The following is a 19,589-nucleotide window of genomic DNA, read 5'->3' as shown; positions in this document are numbered from 1 at the left end:
TTAGCTTCTTTAGCAGTATTACCTATTGTATCATCAGGCTTTGTACTTAATACATTTTTTTAAAAATAAAAGGTTTATTCATATATCATTCAGTTCATTCATTTAGAGTATAAAGTTCAATATTTACACAGTTATGCAACCATCACCATGATCAATTTTAGAACATTTCCATCACCCCAAAGAGAAACCCTGTACCGATTAGCAGTCACTCCCCATTTCTTCCTAACCTTCCGGATCACCACTGATCTACTTTTTGTCTCTATAATTTTGCCTACTCTGGGCATATAAAGTAAATCATACAACATGTGGTCTTTTGCACCTGGCTTCTTCACTCAGCATAATGTTTTGTTTCATTAATATTGTAGAGTGTATCAGTACTTTATTTTAATTTATTTTTCATTACTTTTTATTTGTTTTATTTCTAATGTCATACTGTATGGCTATGCCGCATTTTATCCATTCATCTGTTGAATGAATATTTTGAATATTTCCACTTTTTGGCTAATATGAATACCAATACGGACAGTCACGTGCAAGTTTTTGTATGGGCATATTGTTTTCATTTCTCTTGGGTATACCTACTTCTAGGATTGGAATTGCTGGGTTATAGGGTAATTCTATATTTAACATTTTGAAGCAGACTGTTTTCCATAGTGGCTGTACCATTTTCTGATCTCATCAGCAGTGCATGAAAGTTCCACCTTCTCCACATCCTCACCAACACTTGTTCTTATCTGTCTTTTTAATGATAGCCATCCTAGTGGATGTGAAGTGTATCTCATTATGATTTTAATTTGCATTTCCCTAATGATGTTGAGCACCTTTTCATGTGCTTATTGACTATTTGCATATTTTTCTTGGAAAAAAATGGCTATTCAAATCCTTTGCCCATTTTTAAATTGAATTATTTGGTTTTTTTATTGTTGAATTTGTGGAGTTCTTTATATATTTTGTATGTAATTTCCTTATTACGTATTTGTAGATATTTTTTCCTGTCTGTGGGTTTTTCCACTTTCTTGATGGTATCTTTCGAAGCACATAAGTTTTTAATTTTAATAAAGCCAAGTTTTTTTTCTTGTGCTTTTGGTGTCATATCTAATAAACTGTTGCCTAATCCAGGGTCACAAAAATTTACTTCTGTTTTCTTCCAGGAGTTTTATAGTTTTAGCTCTTACACTTAGGTCTTTGATCCATTTTGAGTAATTTTTTTGTATATAGTGTAAGAAAGTGTTCCAGCTCTGTTCTTTGGCATGTGGATATCCAGTTGTCCCAGCACCATTTGTTGAAAGGACAATTATTTTTCCCATTGACTTGGCACGCTTGTTGCAAATCAAGTGACTGCAAATATGAGGGTTTGTTTCTGGACTCTTAGTTCTATTCCATTGGTTTATATGTCCATACATTTGTATTTTTCTTTTATTCATTCTACAAAGATTTATTGAGCATCTTTGTATGCCAGGCATTGTGCTTGACATGTCTAGCTTACTTATTTTGGGGAACCAGGCCATACCTCTTCAAAGCCCAAATCTCCTTTACAACTGATTCTGACAGGATATAATATCTCTTTTTCTTAATGAGATATAAAGTAATTTTCTTTCATAGCCAAACCTATGGAGGCAATTTTAGCTTTATATGATTTGCACATAGTCTTTTGGCAAGTTGTAGTTTGTCCAATTATATAAACATCCGGAAGTCTGAGGGTATTTTAGAGAGCTTGGAAGAATGAAAATTGGTCAGGGGTAGTCCACTGAATGTATTAAAGATGAGGTTAGTCTTAAAGTGGAAGAAGAATCTACAACTCGAGATGAGGGGTTCCTGGCATGTGTGGAGTTTCCCCACATGTGACTTGACAGGTCCAGGAAGTTGGTTAGTCTCGTTGCTGGCAACAGAGTAAAGCCACAGACAAATGGTGGAGGGGCTGCTGGATTGAGTACCCTTAATTCTGCTTCCAGATTTCATTTTTGTAGCAGTTCCTTGCCAAAGTGACAAAGAGAAAATAATGATTTCAGATAATGACTTATTGCTGGGTTTAAGATGAATTAAAGGAGGTAAGAATTTTATATAATGGTGACTGGTCTTTAGATAGAGACTGTGGTTTTAGGAATTGAAGGGAGAGGCCAAAGAAATGTAAACTTAGCAGAACTTGATGATTAATCTAAAATAACTAAAGATGATCCCAGTGTTACAACTTGAGGACACTGGGAAGATAATTGTACCATTGCTTACTGTAATGAACAAGGGGGAAAGAAATGGTATATAAAGATAATAAACTGATTTTGCCTACTTGTTGGCAAAATCTTCAAGTAGATTTTAAAAGATGCCCACTTAGCCATTAGATAGTGTATCAAGTCTGCTGTCCAGGAGCTCCCAATATTTCATTGACACAAATACAGTTGATTTTCCTTCCATAGTTACTGTTCATTTTGGAAACCCATATAATAAAATGAGCTTTCAATGTCTGATTTTAAAGGTCAAGCAGTAGCTTTATTTTCTCTACCTGTATGTGTTAAAAAATACTGAACTTTGACAGTGATTTTAAGACACTTAAGAAGAGTACCTAGATTCCATGGCTTGCTATTGCCATTGACAATATTACTGTTTTGAGAGAGGGAAAAAGGTTTAATATTGACTACATTGAAAAACATAGTCTATATAGCAATGTAGATAAGTCTCAGTTGCTCGTGATGGTTTTGGCTCTAAACGTGAAAATTTGGATGTCTTAGAAAATCTATTACATGTTGAAACTTAATGCAGTACATTTATTTACACATCCTAAAATTTCTTTCAGGAATTGTTCCATCTTCTGTTGTCCTGACTTCTTTCCAGGTGATGTCAAGAGTTTTTATGTTATGGGCAGTAACACATAGCGTCAAAGAGGTAAGCGTTTATATAAACAAAAATAAAATAATATCAGCATTAACAACCGTTAGTCAACTTTTCTTTCTCACATGGATATTATGGCTGAAGATGGAACTCCAGGTCATATCAATATAGCCCAGATAAAATTCACATGTACTATAGGAATCAGGTTACTAGTGGGAAACATACTCCCAAATATGCAGTGTTGTAAAGAGAAGGTTGGTTAAATAAAGTCCTGAAATCTCAGTTCCCTTGGCGATTTGGCTGGTGTGGATGTGGTCTGCAGTTCAGTTATATTTTTCTGGTTTCTTGTTTATATCCAGCACAGTAAACTCTGGATATCTATATCCTTATAGTGAGACTGTTGGGAGAGTGAGGGACATTAATTCATTCCCAGAGCTGTCCAATCTTTGTAGGACCAGGAAGAACAAACTTGTTTCCACCTAGCCCACCAGGATTAATAGACTTCCCAAGTGTGCTGAGTCTAGTGGTTCCAGGAGGTGAGTGCTCTGCTGGGGGTCTGTGGTGGTGGAGACCCAGGCAGGCCCAAGGATACTTCTTGTAAGAACCGAGAGGGAGAAAGCCATCATTACTGTGGGTGTAAGTCTACAACTAAGCTTTCATTTTCTGGTATCTGAGAAGGGAGTTGTTTTCCAGTATGTTTTTTTTGCTTTTTAAAACTCATTTATTACTTGCTGATGTCACCATGAGGTAGAGTACCTGTAGCCACCAGAAAGATTCAGTTTTCAGTTTTCTAGTCCCAGTAGCTTATCACCAACATTATTGGAGTCTTTAGCCTCATGAAATGTGCTAATCCATTAGCATTATTCTGGTGTTTTCTTTGTCTTCCATTATTCTGAAATTCCTGTCAAAACATTTTGTTTTTCAGGATTTATTTTGACAGTTTCACTTGTATTTTAACTAATGATTTTTTTAAACATTTTATTGTCATATGATATACATGTGGTAAAATACACATAACTAATAAGTTTTTAACCAAAATTGATTAAGCCAAGTTGTTGTTTTTATTACGTATCCACAGGCTTCTTCTTTTAAACTCTGACTCCTTGAAGATGTCTACACTTTCTATGTAGAAAGAATGTAAAACAATCTCATACTTTTATATGATCAGTTTTGAGAGTGATCACATTTCTTTTAAAAAAAAGTTAAAGAAAAACAGGGAAGTAAATCCTAATGTAGCATATTGCCCCTTCATTCTTAATTGTTTATGGAGTAAGGAAAAGTTATTCTTTTTGTTGGTTTCAAAGTCCTTTCTATAAGTCATTTTTTAACCTATATTTCTTCCTCCTTTACTTTTGTATATACACTGTGTCCTTTTTGTTTTAACCAACAACTCATAGTTTTAACTTCCCAATAGTCTCAAATGACCTAAAATTTATTCCTAATAGTAATCCATTTACATTTTTAAACAGGTGATTATGTACTTTCAATAATTACATGTTAGGTACATGAAGACAGACTATTGTCAACTGTGGAGTGTTTAACCACTTTGCTAATAAAGTCAGATGTTAAGTGTCTAGGTGCTAATGCTCCAGTAATAATAGATTTATTCATGGCCTCTGTTTCTCCTCTCTTCTGCCTTGATAACTACTCCTCTGCTTATTAAGCACTTCTGGCAAAGAGGGTAGACAGGTAAATCAAAAATGCTTACAATTCAAGTCAAGTGATTCTGTTACCATATTGCTGTTACCAACACTTGCCAGGATTTCCTGGGCAGAGCAGTAAGACAGCTTGGCTTAAGCTAGTAAATGTCTCTGTGGATTATAGTTACATGGACCTGGTCATTGCCCTCCGTAACCACCTGCCTGACAGATGCAGACTTGACATTTAACAGATGGTTTCACATGCAGGGTCATATTTGAGACTTACAGTGGTTTAAGTTGTATGCTTGTTACATTTGCATATCCAGAATTGTTTCTCCACAACCAAACTTACCCAATTTCTACTATCGTTAACATATTTTCTTAAGAATGTAGTAAATTTTATTGTCTTTCTGTCACCTCTTGGGCCCTCTTCTTTTCACATTTACCCTGTTGATTATTTGACTTACTCCTTTCTCATGTAAGTAGGATTCATTGTTTCCGCTGTTCCACTGTCACACTTCTTTTCTCCTCCTTCCCCAATTCTTTGAAATAGTGAACCCATTCATCGTTTTGTTTTTGGCAGTAGATCCCCTCCTGGCCCACCCCAAGTCATTGGTAGCTAATTTGAAAACCTGTTGCTGTGGCATTTCAGAGGCCAGCCTGCTATCTGTCACCTGTTCCTTGGCCCTTTCTCTAGGCCAAAGGCTATTTTTCCTGGCATAGAATATCTTATTAGCTATAATTCAGTTTGTTCTGTACAATGTTACGTATGGATATATTGTTAAACTTCCATTCTTATGTTTCTGGAACATCTTTAAAATATCTTTATTTTCCTTATATTCAGCTCTGTTTATTTTAATGGTGGGAACTGCTTAATAAAATATATCTCACTTTCTCATAGTAATGGTCAAATTCTTTTCACACTTCTCTGCTTTCATTCTCAGTTTCTTTTTACACCATACTTCCCTCCAAAGTGGACACGAATTCTTTGTTTTCATAGCATTATGTTTGGATTTGGACTCTTGTTCCACCCTCTCTGGTCTGCTTATGTTTTCTATGCTCATTCCCCTTGTTTTCTGTAATTGTACATGCTGTTCTAAGGTATAGACTGTATCCCTTATAAGACTAGATACTACTTTTTTCATATTTGAGGTATATTTCCTTTTAAGCGGCCCTAGGACGCATCCTCACTTGTCATTTTAATTCTCCTACTGCATGGGATGCTAGTCACATAAATGTTGCCATGTACATCATAGAGCTGAAAGGTGATCATATGGTTTTCTTTTATGATGTATAAGCAGCTACCATCATTAGTGTAACATCTTGATTGGCAGGATATTAAAGAAAAAAATCATCTCTATGCTGAAAAGCTTTTTCTTGACCTAGCATAGCCAATAACCTTCCCACTTCTTTTCCTTTTAAAGGGACTATTTATATAAGCAAAGTAAAGCTTATAACAGAACAGACAACAAGCTCGGGGTGGGAGGTAGGGCTTGGGGAATACAGGAGGGAATCAGAAATTCTGGCTGACCTGTTTCCTTTCCAGTTTTCCCGCCTAACTCCCAGACCTGAACCAGCTTCCTCGCCATCCCTTAGCCACGCTGGCCACCGCCACTCCCACTCCAGGCCTCTACAGACATTTGTTCCCCTCAGCCTCTGTTTGGGTCTGTCTTCATCTCTTCACTGAACTGAAACAAGACTGACCTTTTTCAGTGTGAACCACAGTAGGAAATCCCACCTTCTGTCCCTGACTGTGACCTCTTTTCAGAAACAGACGAGTCCACAGGGCACGTATTCTTCCTTGTCCAAAAGTAGCTAAGCCGAACCCCAGATCCCTGCACACACAAGTAGGCCACTGTCCCTTTTCCTGGCCCAGCCCTCTTTGGAGAAGGCACTGTACATCCTCTCCTGAGTTCTTAGTGTAAGATCATTGGGTTCTTGGAGCAGAAGAAGTCCCAGGTCACCTCCATGGGCAGTGGTTGAATAAGAAGTTGCTGGACTTTCACAGTAACTTTAGCCCAAGTGCAGAGAACACCTTCGACACTTTACTAGGGGTAATTTGCATAAAATAGAGCTATACTCTGGAGTGCTGAGCCTTCTCTCCCTTCTTCCTCACCCTTTGTCACCGTTGAAGAGGATGTTTTCCCACATTCCTTTGGAATGTTCTGTGAATTCTCCTGATTTCACCAGCCAGCTGTTTCCCACCGCTTTCTGGCATGCCACTCGGCTTTGTGACACTTAACCTGACATCGTTGCTAACTTCTCAGCAAGATGCCTGCAGAAAGCTTATCATCAGTGTTTAAGAAAGTTAGTCACGTACAGTTCTTTACCCTTATGCTGGTTTTTTTTGTTTTTGATACATTATAGTTTACAGAGGACTTTATTGAAATATATGATAATTATTTGCTCTTGACAACCGTCTCTTAGGGTAGGTTGTAGTCTCCATTTAGAGTTCGGAAGCTAGAGAGGCAAATGACTGTCAAGTGGCAGAGAGGAGAACAGACTTCTGAATTCAAGGTCTTCCTCCCACATCAGCCTCATCTCACCCGTCAGAAATGTGTTGTAAACACATTCTTATTTTTGTGCTAACCATGCCTTCTAGCTGGTGTGGAGTTGAAAACCCCCATCTCTGACCCTGAAGCTTTTCCCTCCTCAGCAGTTCTGTCAGACACACGTGTACTGAGCTGTGATTCTCCAGTCAGGTCATTACACGTCAGCGTGCACAGCCACTGTGGGCCCCGTGTGCGTGTCTGCAACACTTTGCCCATTTGCTTCTCTGCTTTTTTAGTGCTCATTTCAGGGCTTTCTGATAAATCCCTCCAATTAATTGGCCTTTCTCCTTGAAAGTTCCCAGACTGTTTTTCGTACTGGGGTTTATGGACTATTTGGAACAGAATTACCAGAAAGCTTCTTAAAAATGCACCTTCCGGGTCCCACCCTACATTTGATACAGAATTTCTGGGAATGGAGTCAGAGAATCATCATTGTTATTAAGCTCCTTGGATAATTTTATGAATTCTAAGGTTTGAGAAATGCTCTAAGATGCTGTAATGTTGTGCTGTAATTTTTATTTGACCTTCTCTTTCTTGATTCTGCTTCACATTTCTGCTTAGTTTCCTTGAGGCCTAACCAAATCTCACCATCTCTGTCTCAAGTCCAAGAACCATGGTCTCATTCTTTAAAAAAAATTCTTAAAAAATGAAAGCCTGGCATTCCCTCACCCAGCTAAGTAGAGGGACTGTGAAGTTTCTGGGGCCTTCTCCAAAATCCAGTGTCTGCTGAGCTGAGGCTCACGTGTATGTAAGACGAAGCTGGAGGGGCCCACCTTGAAGGTAGTCAGATCCGAAACCACAGCACTGAGGAAACTAAACTACCGTTTGTTTAGGGGGTGAGTTGGGGGAAGGGCTGTATCCTGGGCATGTGCTTCCTGTTGCCTGTCCAGACAGACCAGGCCGATCATTCAGGACGTAACATAACGTATGTTAGTACTGCACAGACATCTCTCTTCTTGGGATTTCTTGAGAAGTGTCACCTTCCATGGACAGCTTTATTATTTTCTAGGTAATTCAAACTCAGTATTCTAGAACATGGAGGCTTAGCAGCCATAACTTACATGAGGGGTTGGTGAGTGTGGACTTCCCAGCACTTACCCTGGGGCTTAGAACTAAGCACCTGAACTATCCGAGCCTTGTTTTTCTCATCTGTGACATGATGATACTAACATCTGCCCTACTTGTGTCCCAGAGTTTGTGTGAAGGTTTAGCAAAAGGAACATATGAAAACAAGGCAACAGTGTCTAGAAATCCAAGCCTCTCGCATGCAGTTTTTTGCTGAGCAGTTTCTGAAATCCCTTATAAAGCAGTTTCACTTCAGAAGAATGCCACTTCCTTCATGGATGCAACACGGTTTTCTTTTTCTTCCTCTTTTCCTTTTCTTTTTCACTCTTGTGGAAGCTCAGGTACTAAGTAGAGTGGTGCCCTGACTCCCCCACTGTTCCTGTGTGTTGCATTACGGCCTTTCTCCTCTGCTGGGTCCTCCAGCTGGCTTCACAGTGCGCTCATGCTCTTTGCCACCTTCTGAGGTTGCTTCTCTTGGTAGCATATTTCCTGTGGCTGCACACGCTCCTTGTCGTCCCTAATGGCCATCCATGAACATGGCCTTTTGGTGAGGCAGGAAGGGCACCTTCTTACCCTGTCACTCAGATGAGGAGCTGAGGTACCATGTCTGGGGCACATCGTTCCCTCCTCAGGTACTGTGCTGGGACCAGAAGCCGTGCCACTGTCTTCTGGCCCAGTGCTCTTTCCACGGTGACATTCCATCTCAGTTAACAAAGGACATTAGGAGACATTCAGCATCTTCTGGCCCCTGGAATGCCAAATGTCTAAAATTCTCCACCCTACTCCATCTATTCCCTTACTTTCTATTTTAAATGTTTCTGTAGGTGGATTTGCATCACCTTCACTTTTAAAATTAGCACCTCTCCTAAAGGTAGAAAACCTCATGATGTTAATCAGACACTGTCAGACTTCAGACAACTCCTAGACAGATGCAGCAGTGCTTTAAAGCCCCTTGTGCACCTGTTACTGATGGACACTGAAAGATAGTGTTACTTTTCTCCTAACTGGATGGTTCACTTTGACATTGCCTTGTTTACCTTAGGAGATTTTGGTAACCTCAGATTGTCTATTTTTCTCTTAGTGTTTTTCTGTCCCTTTCCAACATTTTCTTGAGCTATGTATAAAGATTTTATTTCAAAATGCTGAGAAATATTTAGACCCTTTTGGGTTCAGTGTAGGCTCACTTCTGACATCCCATGTTGCATCTTGCTCCCATTGTCTTGGTTCTCTTGTAGCCCTTGAAAAACTCCACTGGAACTCCTTGGTTTATGATATATTTACTCCAATGGTATTGTTCTTAACTGATAATTAAGTCAGTTAGGTTTAAAATAAAACATCTTAAACCATGCAAGCGAGCCTTACCAACACAGCCTGCTTTGTCGATTAATCATTGAGTAGGTTCCAAGCTCAACAAAATCAGGAAATTGGTTTCATTTCTGTTTAATGTTGACCTTTTTCTCCTCTGGGCTCTCCACCACTGCACCCTGTGCCCTCCTCACTGGTGACCCTGCCCCACAAACACTCACACTTGAAGCTCCTCAGGACCTTTTTCTCTTGCTCTCTTACCCCAAGGGCTAAATCTGACATCCACCATTCCCTTTTCTCACTTCCGGCATGAGAGGGAGCAGTTTACCCCAGGCAGACTCCCCAGAAAGCTGCACAGTTATCTTCATTTGGGGAAATGCCACTTGGGAGGAATGGCCAGGGCCAGACCTGTCAGCTCCAAAGGAAAGTGTCCCACTGTTATGAGGCTCTTCTAGGACCCAGAGCCGGACCTGCCCCAGCCTGCCCAATCCAGACCATCTTGGCAGATACCCGGGCCTTTCAGGCTTGAGCACTATTGGATTCCTCCTTTTCCATCTGCCCCAGAACTTCCAGATCTTAGGTTTTCCAGCACAATTACAGTTCAGTTAGTCTTTTTAAATATTATACTAAAACACCTCTTCCCCATTTAGTTAATGTTCTGGGTGTGTCAGTGGGGTCTTCTGTTTTGCTCCTATTTTTGATAATGAAATTTCGATGAAGGAGCTTATTGTTGGAATGCATCCTCTTTAAGCATAAGACATTTCCATACTACTGGGCAGTATCTTGATCTATATAATTGCTACTACTTTCAAATAGAAGGAAACCTGTTTAGAGCCAAATCTGGATACTTGGAGTCCTAAGATTAGCAAAAATGTTTGACTTTTCTTTTTTGCCTTTTATCTTATTTTTTTATGGAAATATAGTTAATTTACAGTGTTGTGTTAGTTTCAGGTGTGCAGCAGAGTGATTCAGTTATATATATTCTTTGTCAGATTCTTCTTCATTATAGGTGATTACAAGATATTGAATATAGTTCCCTATGCTATACAGTAGGTCCTTGTTGTTTGTCTGTTTTATATATAGTAGTGTGTATATGTTAATCCCAGACTCCTAATTTATCTCTCCTACCTCCCCCACCTCCACTATCCCCTTTGGTAACCGTAAGTTTGTTTTCTATGTCTATGAGTCTATTTCTGTTTTGTAAATAAGTTCATATGTATCCATTTTTTTAGATTCCACTTACAAGTGATAGTCATATGATATTTGTCTTTCTCTGCCTGGCTTACTTCACTTAGTATAATGATCTCTAGGTCCATCCATGTTGCTGCAAATGGCATTATTTCTTTCTTTTCTGTGGCTGAGTAATATTCCATTGTGTGTGTGTGTGTGTGTGTGTGTGTTTACACCAAATCTTTATCCATTCGTCTGTCAGTGGACATTTAGGTTGCTTCCACATCTTGGCTGTTGTAACTAGTGCTACTATGAGCATTGGGGGTGCATTACCTTTTTGAATTAAAAGTTTTCTCACGGTATATACCCAGGAATGGGATTGCTAGATCATATGGTAAGTCTGTTTTTAGTTTTTTAAGGAACCTCCGTACTGTTTTCCATAGTGACTGCACCAATTTACATTCCCACCACAGTGTTGGAGGATTTCTTTTCTCCACACCCTCTCCAGCATTTGTTATTTGCAGACTTTTTAATGATAACCATTTGACTGGTGTGAGGTGATACCTCATTGTAGTTTTGATTTGCATTTCTCTAATAATTAGTAATATTGAGTATCTTTTCATGTGCTTGTCAGCCATCTGTATGTCTTCTTTGGAGAAAAGTTTATTTAGGTCTTCTGCCCATTTTGGGATTGGGTTGTTTGTTTTTTGATATTAAGCTGTATGGGCTGTTTGTGTATTTTGGAAATTAATCCCTTGTTGGTAGCATCATTTGCAAATACTTTCTCCCAGTCTATAGGTTATCTTTTCATTTTGTTTGTGGTTTCCTTTGCTGTGCAAAAGCCTTTAAGCTTAATTAAACCCTATTTGTTTATTTTTGGTTTTATTTCCATTACTCTAGGAGGTGTATCCAAAAAAGTATTGCTGCAATTTATGTCAAAGAGTGTTCTGCCTATGTTTTTCTCTAGGATTTTTATAGTATTCAGTCTTATGTTTAGGCCTTTAATCCATTTTGAGTTTATTTTTGTACATGGTGATAGAAACACGTTGGCTACCAACATTTTTCTTGTGGATTACCCTCTATCCCAGAGCTGTCCAAAAGAACTTTTGGCAGTGGCAGAAGTGTTCTGTATCTGTGCTGTTCAGTACAGTAGCTACTGGCTGTATATGAACACATGCTGAACCCTTGAAATGAGGTTAGAGTGACTGAGGAACTGAATTTTAATGTAATTTAATTTTAAATAGCCACATGTGACTGGAGGTTCCCATGCTGGACTGTGTATCTGTAGTTGTTCATTGTAACATTATTTACCATTCCCTTGATTTCAGTCAATTAGCTTTCCATGTATTTTATTTCATATGTGCATGGCTGTATTTTTTTTTAAGAAACAAATAAGCAAAGGAAATTTATGTGGTATACTTGGTGTGCTGTGTTCTTAAAATCTGGGGATTTTTTTTTTAATACTCTGGATTAAATTGTTATAAAAGTCCTAATTGCAGGTATGGGCAACAGAGTGGACGGTATTCTCGTCTGTTGCAGACATAGCAGTTGATTAACTGGTGAGGCAGGAAGCCATTCAGGCCCCACTTTTCAGAGGCCTGCAGTTTGGCCTTTGCAGCGGATTCACCATGATAGCATGTCCCAGGTTTGCCCTTGTTGAAAACCCTTTCACAGGCCTTTTCTCTCCTATCTGAGTTAAAAGATGCTATAGAAGTATAGTCAACATTAGTATCCTAGCAAGCTCAAAGATTCTCATTTCACACTGTAAAAGTAAGATGATTGGCATGCATCGTGAGCATTGCTAAAATATGTCAGCAAAGTCAAGGAAAGTTAAAAATTATTAGCTATAAACTGCCTTTAAATAGGTGTGCTCCACAGTACAATGAGTGGCATTTTTAAAGCATTGATTAATATTCACTTGAAAACTTTTAGTATGTAGGAGGGGGAGCTATCTCTTAAATTATCTGCTCCTTTGCCAGATCAGTCCTTTATGTACTGTAGCTTTTGCAATGTAACTTTATTTTCAGCATGAATATGGAGTATCAGTTTAATTTAAAATACGTAAATTGACAAGAATACCAGCCTCCTGACAGCTGACCTGCACAGTGCGTGCAGCAAGTCACTGGTCTCATTGGGAACCTTGAAGATGACAGGGGAACCTAAAGAAATCATCCCCATCCTCCTGCTCCCGTGAAATATATGAGGTGTATTTCTGTTTCTTCAGGGAAGAGGGTTCAGTAACCTTTTTTACGTACCCATATCAAGAAGCCCTGTATAGTCAGGAAGCTGTCATCATAAGCTGTGATGCATCATGGATAAAATAAAGCATATTACTAAATCGTCTGCATTTTCCAGAGAAAGGACCCTTTGAAGTCTGACGTGAAACCCTGGTGCACTTCGCGAATTTGTAAGACGTGACTTGATATACGTGTGTGGATGTGTATGGAAGCATGTTGAGGGAATGCTTGCATTTGGATGGGACGGGGGAGACTAATTATTAGGCTTGATGCATTAAAGACTTTTAACTTGTCTTTTCTTTAGATTGTTGCCATAAACATTTGTTTTTAACAGGATAAGTCTTGGCATCTTCTCCCCTTTACTATATTTTGATCTAGCAGAAAGTTACCAGGATAACCAAAAACTTGATAATTATGCATCTCCTTTGCCTTCTGCATTGGTGCTGTCTGGTTAGGTCAAGTTTAAGGAATCTTTTGTTGAGGTCACTGCCTCAAAGAAAAGTATGTTGAGAGCCTCAAGTGTAAAAACTAATCAAATTAACCAACTTATTGTATACCACTGAATATTTTTTAAATTGTAGAGTTTTTCAAACAGTCATGTTAACATTTGTGTAGCACTTTGCCGTCTGTGGCAGAGCTTATCATCTGGCAGCGGATGTCTGTCCCACTGGTGGGTTTTTAAAAAAAAGTTCAAGGAGAGCACAATGACTGGAGGGTGGACGTCATCTGAGAAGAAAGGCAGTCCTCACCTCAGCTGGTGATTGGCAAATCGATCTAGTGTTAGGCAGTCTGAGTTTTTTAAGAAAAAGCAGAAATACAGATTTTTTTTTAATGGGAAATCTCTCAATTAAAAAAAAAAAAAGTGGCTCAAATATTTTTTAAAGCACTGTACAAGCCCAAACAAGACAACTACAAACCAGGACCGTGGGCCATTGTTTTAGTATTTATACTTCATGAGGTGATATTCATAGCCTTTGTTTCTGTCTTGATGACATTTTTGCTATTATTAAACTGTCATAGAATAAAAGAACCATGATATTTCACAGTGTATATTGCCAATTTCATGTTCTTTTGACCATGTCAGTCATCTGACAATGACCAATCCTGTCCCCTCTAGAATGTTGGGTAGGCACATTGGGATGATGCATTTAGAGGTTGGGGGCAGACGGTAGGGTGAGTATGCCCCACTCTCCCCCTAGGGCCACAGTAGCCTCCTGCTGGGGATATTGTTCTCATGCTGTCTTGCTGTAATTAAAGGACTGTTGCGTCATAGACTACTTACACTGTATAGGATGTAGGTGATCAAAGTGGGACTCACTATGGCCCCATTCTGATGCAGTCCCCGTACTTGAGTTGGGTTGAAGCAAATAGTTGCATAAAAATGTTTCAGTTAATAATATGCCCTTTGAATGTGAGAGAATCAAACAGAACTCAGGAAGAATATTGGGAAAGGCTAGCAGCTGGTAAGATCATTAGACATTGCAGAGCTGGTACAAATATATTAGCCTTAAAGTAGAGAGAGAGATGACAGCTCTTAAAAACACTTAAACAACAAAAAGCGAAACAACAACAAAACAAAATATCTTGGTAATTAAGCCTAAGAGGCAGCCACCAGCCTGTATTGGGTTCCAGCAGAGGCTAGCATAGATAGTAGAAACTTAATAAATATTTGTTGATTTGAATTTTTCTTTCATGGAATAATAAGAACTGCTATTTATTAAAAGGTTAGCACTTTACTAAGCACTTGACAGGTTTTTATAACCCTACATCAACCACGCAAAGTTCCCACATGAGGAAGCGGAGGCTGGGAGAGGATAAGGACATGCAGCCTGGAAGCCTGGAGGTCTCTGATTCCAGAGTTGCAGTGACTGGAGAAGAGGCTAGTTGTAGGAACCCACCACTCTATCTTCATGTTTTCTAGGAAATGGGCTAAGTAGATAGTAGCATTAAAGTTGGACTAATGGAAGCATTTTAGCATTCAGACCTGCATGTCTGACTTTGTCATAAATGCAGAATTGATCATGCATTGCTTGTTGACTGCATGCTTATAGATTTTTCTCATTGCATGTTCTGAAAAGTTAATTTCATGACCCAAGAGTTGTTTTGGTAGGCCGGATGTTTAAGCCATCATCCACATCAAAAACTAGTCATTAGTTACTGTGTTATAATGGAAATAAATTTTTAACCAGTTTCTTTGTTATTCTAGATTAAGAAAAATCTATGTAGATGCACATTTTTCTCTCCTTTAAGGGGGAAGGGTATTAATATTTATAACTTTCATTTATCATAAAAAAGGAACAGTACCTTCTGGTTTATTTACCATGTATCCTATCATGGATTTTTAATAAACACTAAATCATGAAGGACACTTTACACATGAAATTGCCATGTGAAAAGACTAATACGAATCCAAACATCTCTTTTTTTAAAAACCACCACGCGTTGATACTCATTACATTTCAATTTCTAACCAAGGATGAAATTCCTTTTAAGCAGATATCTAAGTGAGTTACATTTTTGTTCAGAAAAGCTTAATAAAGTTATAGAAAGGACCAGAATTGTCGTCAGAATTGTCCTGTTCCCCAGCCCAAACCTTCTGCTGACGTCACCAACCAGGCAGCAGCCCCGTGGCCTCACTCTCCCTGGGGAGCTGCCCTCCTCACCCAAGGCTGTTCCAACCAAGGCAGAGAACATGCAAGCCAGGCCGCAGACGGGTCAGCAAATACTTACTCAGTACTTTGTCTGCTCTGGTATTGTGCTAAGCACTAGGATGCATGGAAAAGGGAAGTCATGCGTGCTGCCCTCACAGGGCTTCCACAGGGCGTAGCACAGGAGCCGAATCCAGCAGCAGCACAGAGTGGGGTGGCTGACAAGGCAGGAAGGACAGGGTGCTGGCACCACACGTCATACTTCAGCTGCCCAGCTGAGGGGCTGCACTAGCTTGCTCCAGCTCCTAAGGAGCAATTCCATCTCCCAGGCCCAGTTGGTTGTTCCCCATCATGGGGTGGTCTTGGGGATCCAATGAGTTAATACATATAAAAGCATTTAGAGCAGTGCCTGGCACTTATTAAGTGCCCAATAAATGTTAACTGCGTATTAGCTATAAATAGTAACCTAATTTTCCCAAAAAATTTAGTGACAGATTTCTATATAACTGGGTTGAGTTCTTTCCTATGTCCTGAAGCAGAGATATAATTGACTTTTAAAACAGAAATATAATTGACTGTTCACACAGGAATGGATTTTTTTTGTACTTATTAAAATAGGATCACAGTTAGCTGGTGAAAATTTATACATAATTACTTTTATCATACTTAAGGAATAATTAGCCCTGCTAATGGGAGTTATCATTATCTTAATCATCATCATTATCCTAATCCAAAGCATTTATTAAAAATTTGATTTTGCCTTTTAAGCAAGCTAACCCCTCTTCAAAGAGAGTTTTTGGACCTGCCCTCAGGGTAGTTACAGTGTAAGACAGTAGTAATGCTGATACAGATTTGGGTCAGCATTCAATCTGTTGTTCCTTCTCGAGTTACCATCTCTTAGTGTGTTGTTACTGCTGGTTATTGTTCTAAATATTCTTATGTCTTCTTTTTTGGTTATGTAGCCCACCTCTCCTGGCAGATTCAGAGGCTTCATACCAAAAGCAATATATAGAAACCACATGATGTTGTTTTTGCTTCTAATGGTGTCCCCAGAGTGGTTGCTTAGTACTCAGGTGATATTTTGAAATAATTTCAAATTTACGAAATAGTTGCTAGAACAGTAGAAAGAACTCTCACATTTCTTTATTCAGATTCCCCAGCAATTGGCATTTTACTGCACTTGTTCCTTCACCTACTCCTCTGTATTTCTAAACCCATTATCTTTTTTTTTTCCTGAACCTTGAGAGCAGGCTGTACATGATGTCTTGTCACCCCTGAATACTCAAGTACATGTTTCAGACATTCTTCTACATCACCTGCATATGACCCTCCAGTCCGGAAGCCAACACTACTACAGTAGACCTGTCCCATCCACAGGCCTCACTCAGATTTCACTGTCTAAACAGTGTCCTGTTTTCTCCTTTCTGGAACGGCAGATATTTACTAAATATTTTCTGTGCTCCAGGTATTGTGCTAAGCACAATACACAGGGTACACAGGGAAAGGAGAGAAATAGTTGTTGTGGTATTCCTGCCACATACATGTTACACTGAGCTGTCAGGTCTCTTCAGACCCATCAGTCTAAGACTAAGAAGTCTCACTCTGTGTCTCATGCCCTTGACAGTTTTAAAGAGTACAGGCCTTAATTTCTCTAGGGTGACCCTCAACCTGCATCCATACAGTGCTCCTTCATAACCAGTTCAAGCGAGGCATTCTTGGCAGAAGTACCACGGAAATGGTGCCATGCTCTTCTCAGGGCATCACGTGAGGTGGCAGCGCCACGTCTACCAATCCCACCCCTGGTGATGTTGACCTCAGTCACCTGCTTCTGTTGGTGTCTGCCAGCTTCTCCACCTTCAAGTCACCATTTTTCCTGTTTCATTAATCAGTATTTGTGGGAATGATTCCTGCCTGTATCAGCCGTCTCTGTTAACTATCAAATGTGATTCTCTACTTCTGTCATTTCTTTGACACGTATTAGTTGGTATCCTGCTGTAAGGAATAGCTTTCCCTTTCTCTCATTTGTTTATTCATTTATTTATTGTATTTATATCAGTTTGGACTATGAATTGCTATATAATCCAGTGGACTGTAACCTGTATTTACTTTGATGCTAAAGTTGTCTGTGATTTGGCCAGTGGGAATCCTTTCTCCTTGCCCTTTTGACTTGTTTTCATCGTTCATTGAGCATTTCCTTACTTTCCAACAAAAAGATTTCCAGACTTAACTTCCCCTGCCCCAGTCCTAGAATCAGTCATTTTGCCAAAGAACCTGGTTCCTTTTAGTGGAGGATGGTACATTTAGGACTCAAGATCTAGGTAGTTGAGGTGCTTCTTGTTACTGGGATGTTATTGCTTCTTGATCCTCTCAGTAGAGAAAGCTAGATTATATGTGTATGATGTATATGTGTACATATACATATACTCGTACACATGTACGTTTAAAAGTATATAGCTGGGTGTGTATATACATATGTGTGTGTGTATATCTATATACTCATGAGCTCATACCAATTCCTCCAATTACGATCCAACAATCTAACACCTTGGTGTTCTTTCTAGCATTCTCCCTGCCATGTTTGTAAATACCATCTTCAATAGCAAGAAGTCCTTTTTTTAATATATTGATTTATTTGTTCAGTTTATTTATTTACAACATGTAACTAATTTTCCAACCACACTAGCCATCTCTTCTACCTGCCACCACTCCGTCACCTCCCCATCCTCAATTGCAAAAGGGGTGTTCTCCCCACAGCAGCAGGGGTGTATGTGTGTGTCTGAAACCCAAGAGGAAAAGTCAGAACTGTTCAGAGTTTGGGGGCACAACTTTTGTAAGCCTCACTTTCCTCATCCGTGAACTGGAGATTCCATGAGGTAATATATGTTAAAAAGTGATTGACATATAGCATGAGTTCAGTAACTATTTATTAGGTATAATTATTTTTACTGCTGTTGTCATCGTAATTATTAAAAAGAGATTATTCCCCCTCCAGAATTAAAAATGGGCAAGAGACATCTCTCAAAAGAAGATGTACAAATGACCAACAAGCACATGAAAAAATGCTCATACATATAAAAATTCTGGTACATGCTACAACATGGATGAACCTTGAAAGCATTATGCTAAATGAAACAAGCCAGACACGGAACGGCACATACGAATATTCTACTTAAGTGAGGTGCCTAGAATTACCAAGCTCTTAAAGACCGGAAGTAGAATAGTGGTTACCAGGAGCTAAAAGGAGGGAGAAATGGAGAGATATCACTTAATGGGAATAGAATTTGTTTGGAATGATAGAAACATTTGGAAATGGATAGTGGTGATGGTTGTACAGTATGGTGAATATACTTAATGCCACTGAAATATACACTTAAAAATATACACTTAAAAAATATACACTTAAAAATACACACTTAAAATGTTAAATTTTAAGTTAAATATTTATCACAAACCTGTTACTGCAATTTTAAGATGACACTAACATGAAAAAGCTGCCTATATGTATCCTTTTAGGAATACTTCCTTTTTCCATAGCATACACTGGTTATAGATACATTGCTGCCCCTAACCCCCAGCAAAACACGCACACGCACACAGACACACACACACACACACAGAGTCTGCTAAAGGAAGATTGAAGAATGATACTTGTAGAGGTGAACAGGCAGGGAAAGTTGGGGAGTCAAATGGATCTAGAACAGAGTTGGCTTGTGGGCGACATGTAGCCTGCAATTTGTGATGATTTTTACCTTTTTAAAAGGGTGTAAAAAACAAAGAAGAATACATGACTAAGGCCACATATGGCACAAAGCCTGAAATATTTGCTATTTAGCCCTTTTCAGGAAAAGTTTGCCAACACCTGATCTGAAGTGTTGCTGTGGACTGAATCATGTCCCCGAAATTCACATCCGGAAACACTAAGCCCCAGTGAGACGGTATTTGGAGGGGGACCTTTGGTAGGCGGTTAGGCTTAGATGAGGTCATGAGGGCAGAGTCTTCACCCTGAGGTTCAGGCCCTCTAAGGCACTAGTATCCATGCACATAATACCTTTTACACATTCTGTAGGAGAGCTTCTCCCTCCCTACCATGTGACAACACGGTGATGAGACAGCCAGCTGCAAGTCAGGAAGGGGGCCTCACGAGGAAGC

General features: G+C 39.2%; 1 protein-coding gene across 1 annotated transcript in view; it reads left to right on the top strand.

The window, feature by feature from the left end:
• HACD2 (3-hydroxyacyl-CoA dehydratase 2) overlaps positions 1-19,589 on the top strand; it is an 88,418-nt gene that overhangs the window by 50,920 nt on the left and 17,909 nt on the right. Inside the window, exon 4 of the mRNA XM_010970916.3 lies at positions 2,789-2,877. Coding sequence (XP_010969218.1) covers positions 2,789-2,877 — 89 coding nt within the window. The remainder of the gene's footprint in view (positions 1-2,788; positions 2,878-19,589) is intronic.

The sequence above is a fragment of the Camelus bactrianus genome, chromosome 1, assembly GCF_048773025.1.
Source record: "Camelus bactrianus isolate YW-2024 breed Bactrian camel chromosome 1, ASM4877302v1, whole genome shotgun sequence".
In the NCBI taxonomy this organism is placed as follows: domain Eukaryota; kingdom Metazoa; phylum Chordata; class Mammalia; order Artiodactyla; family Camelidae; genus Camelus; species Camelus bactrianus.
The sequence above is the reverse complement of the archived record's forward strand: the minus strand, read 5'-3'. Positions and strand labels throughout refer to the sequence as shown.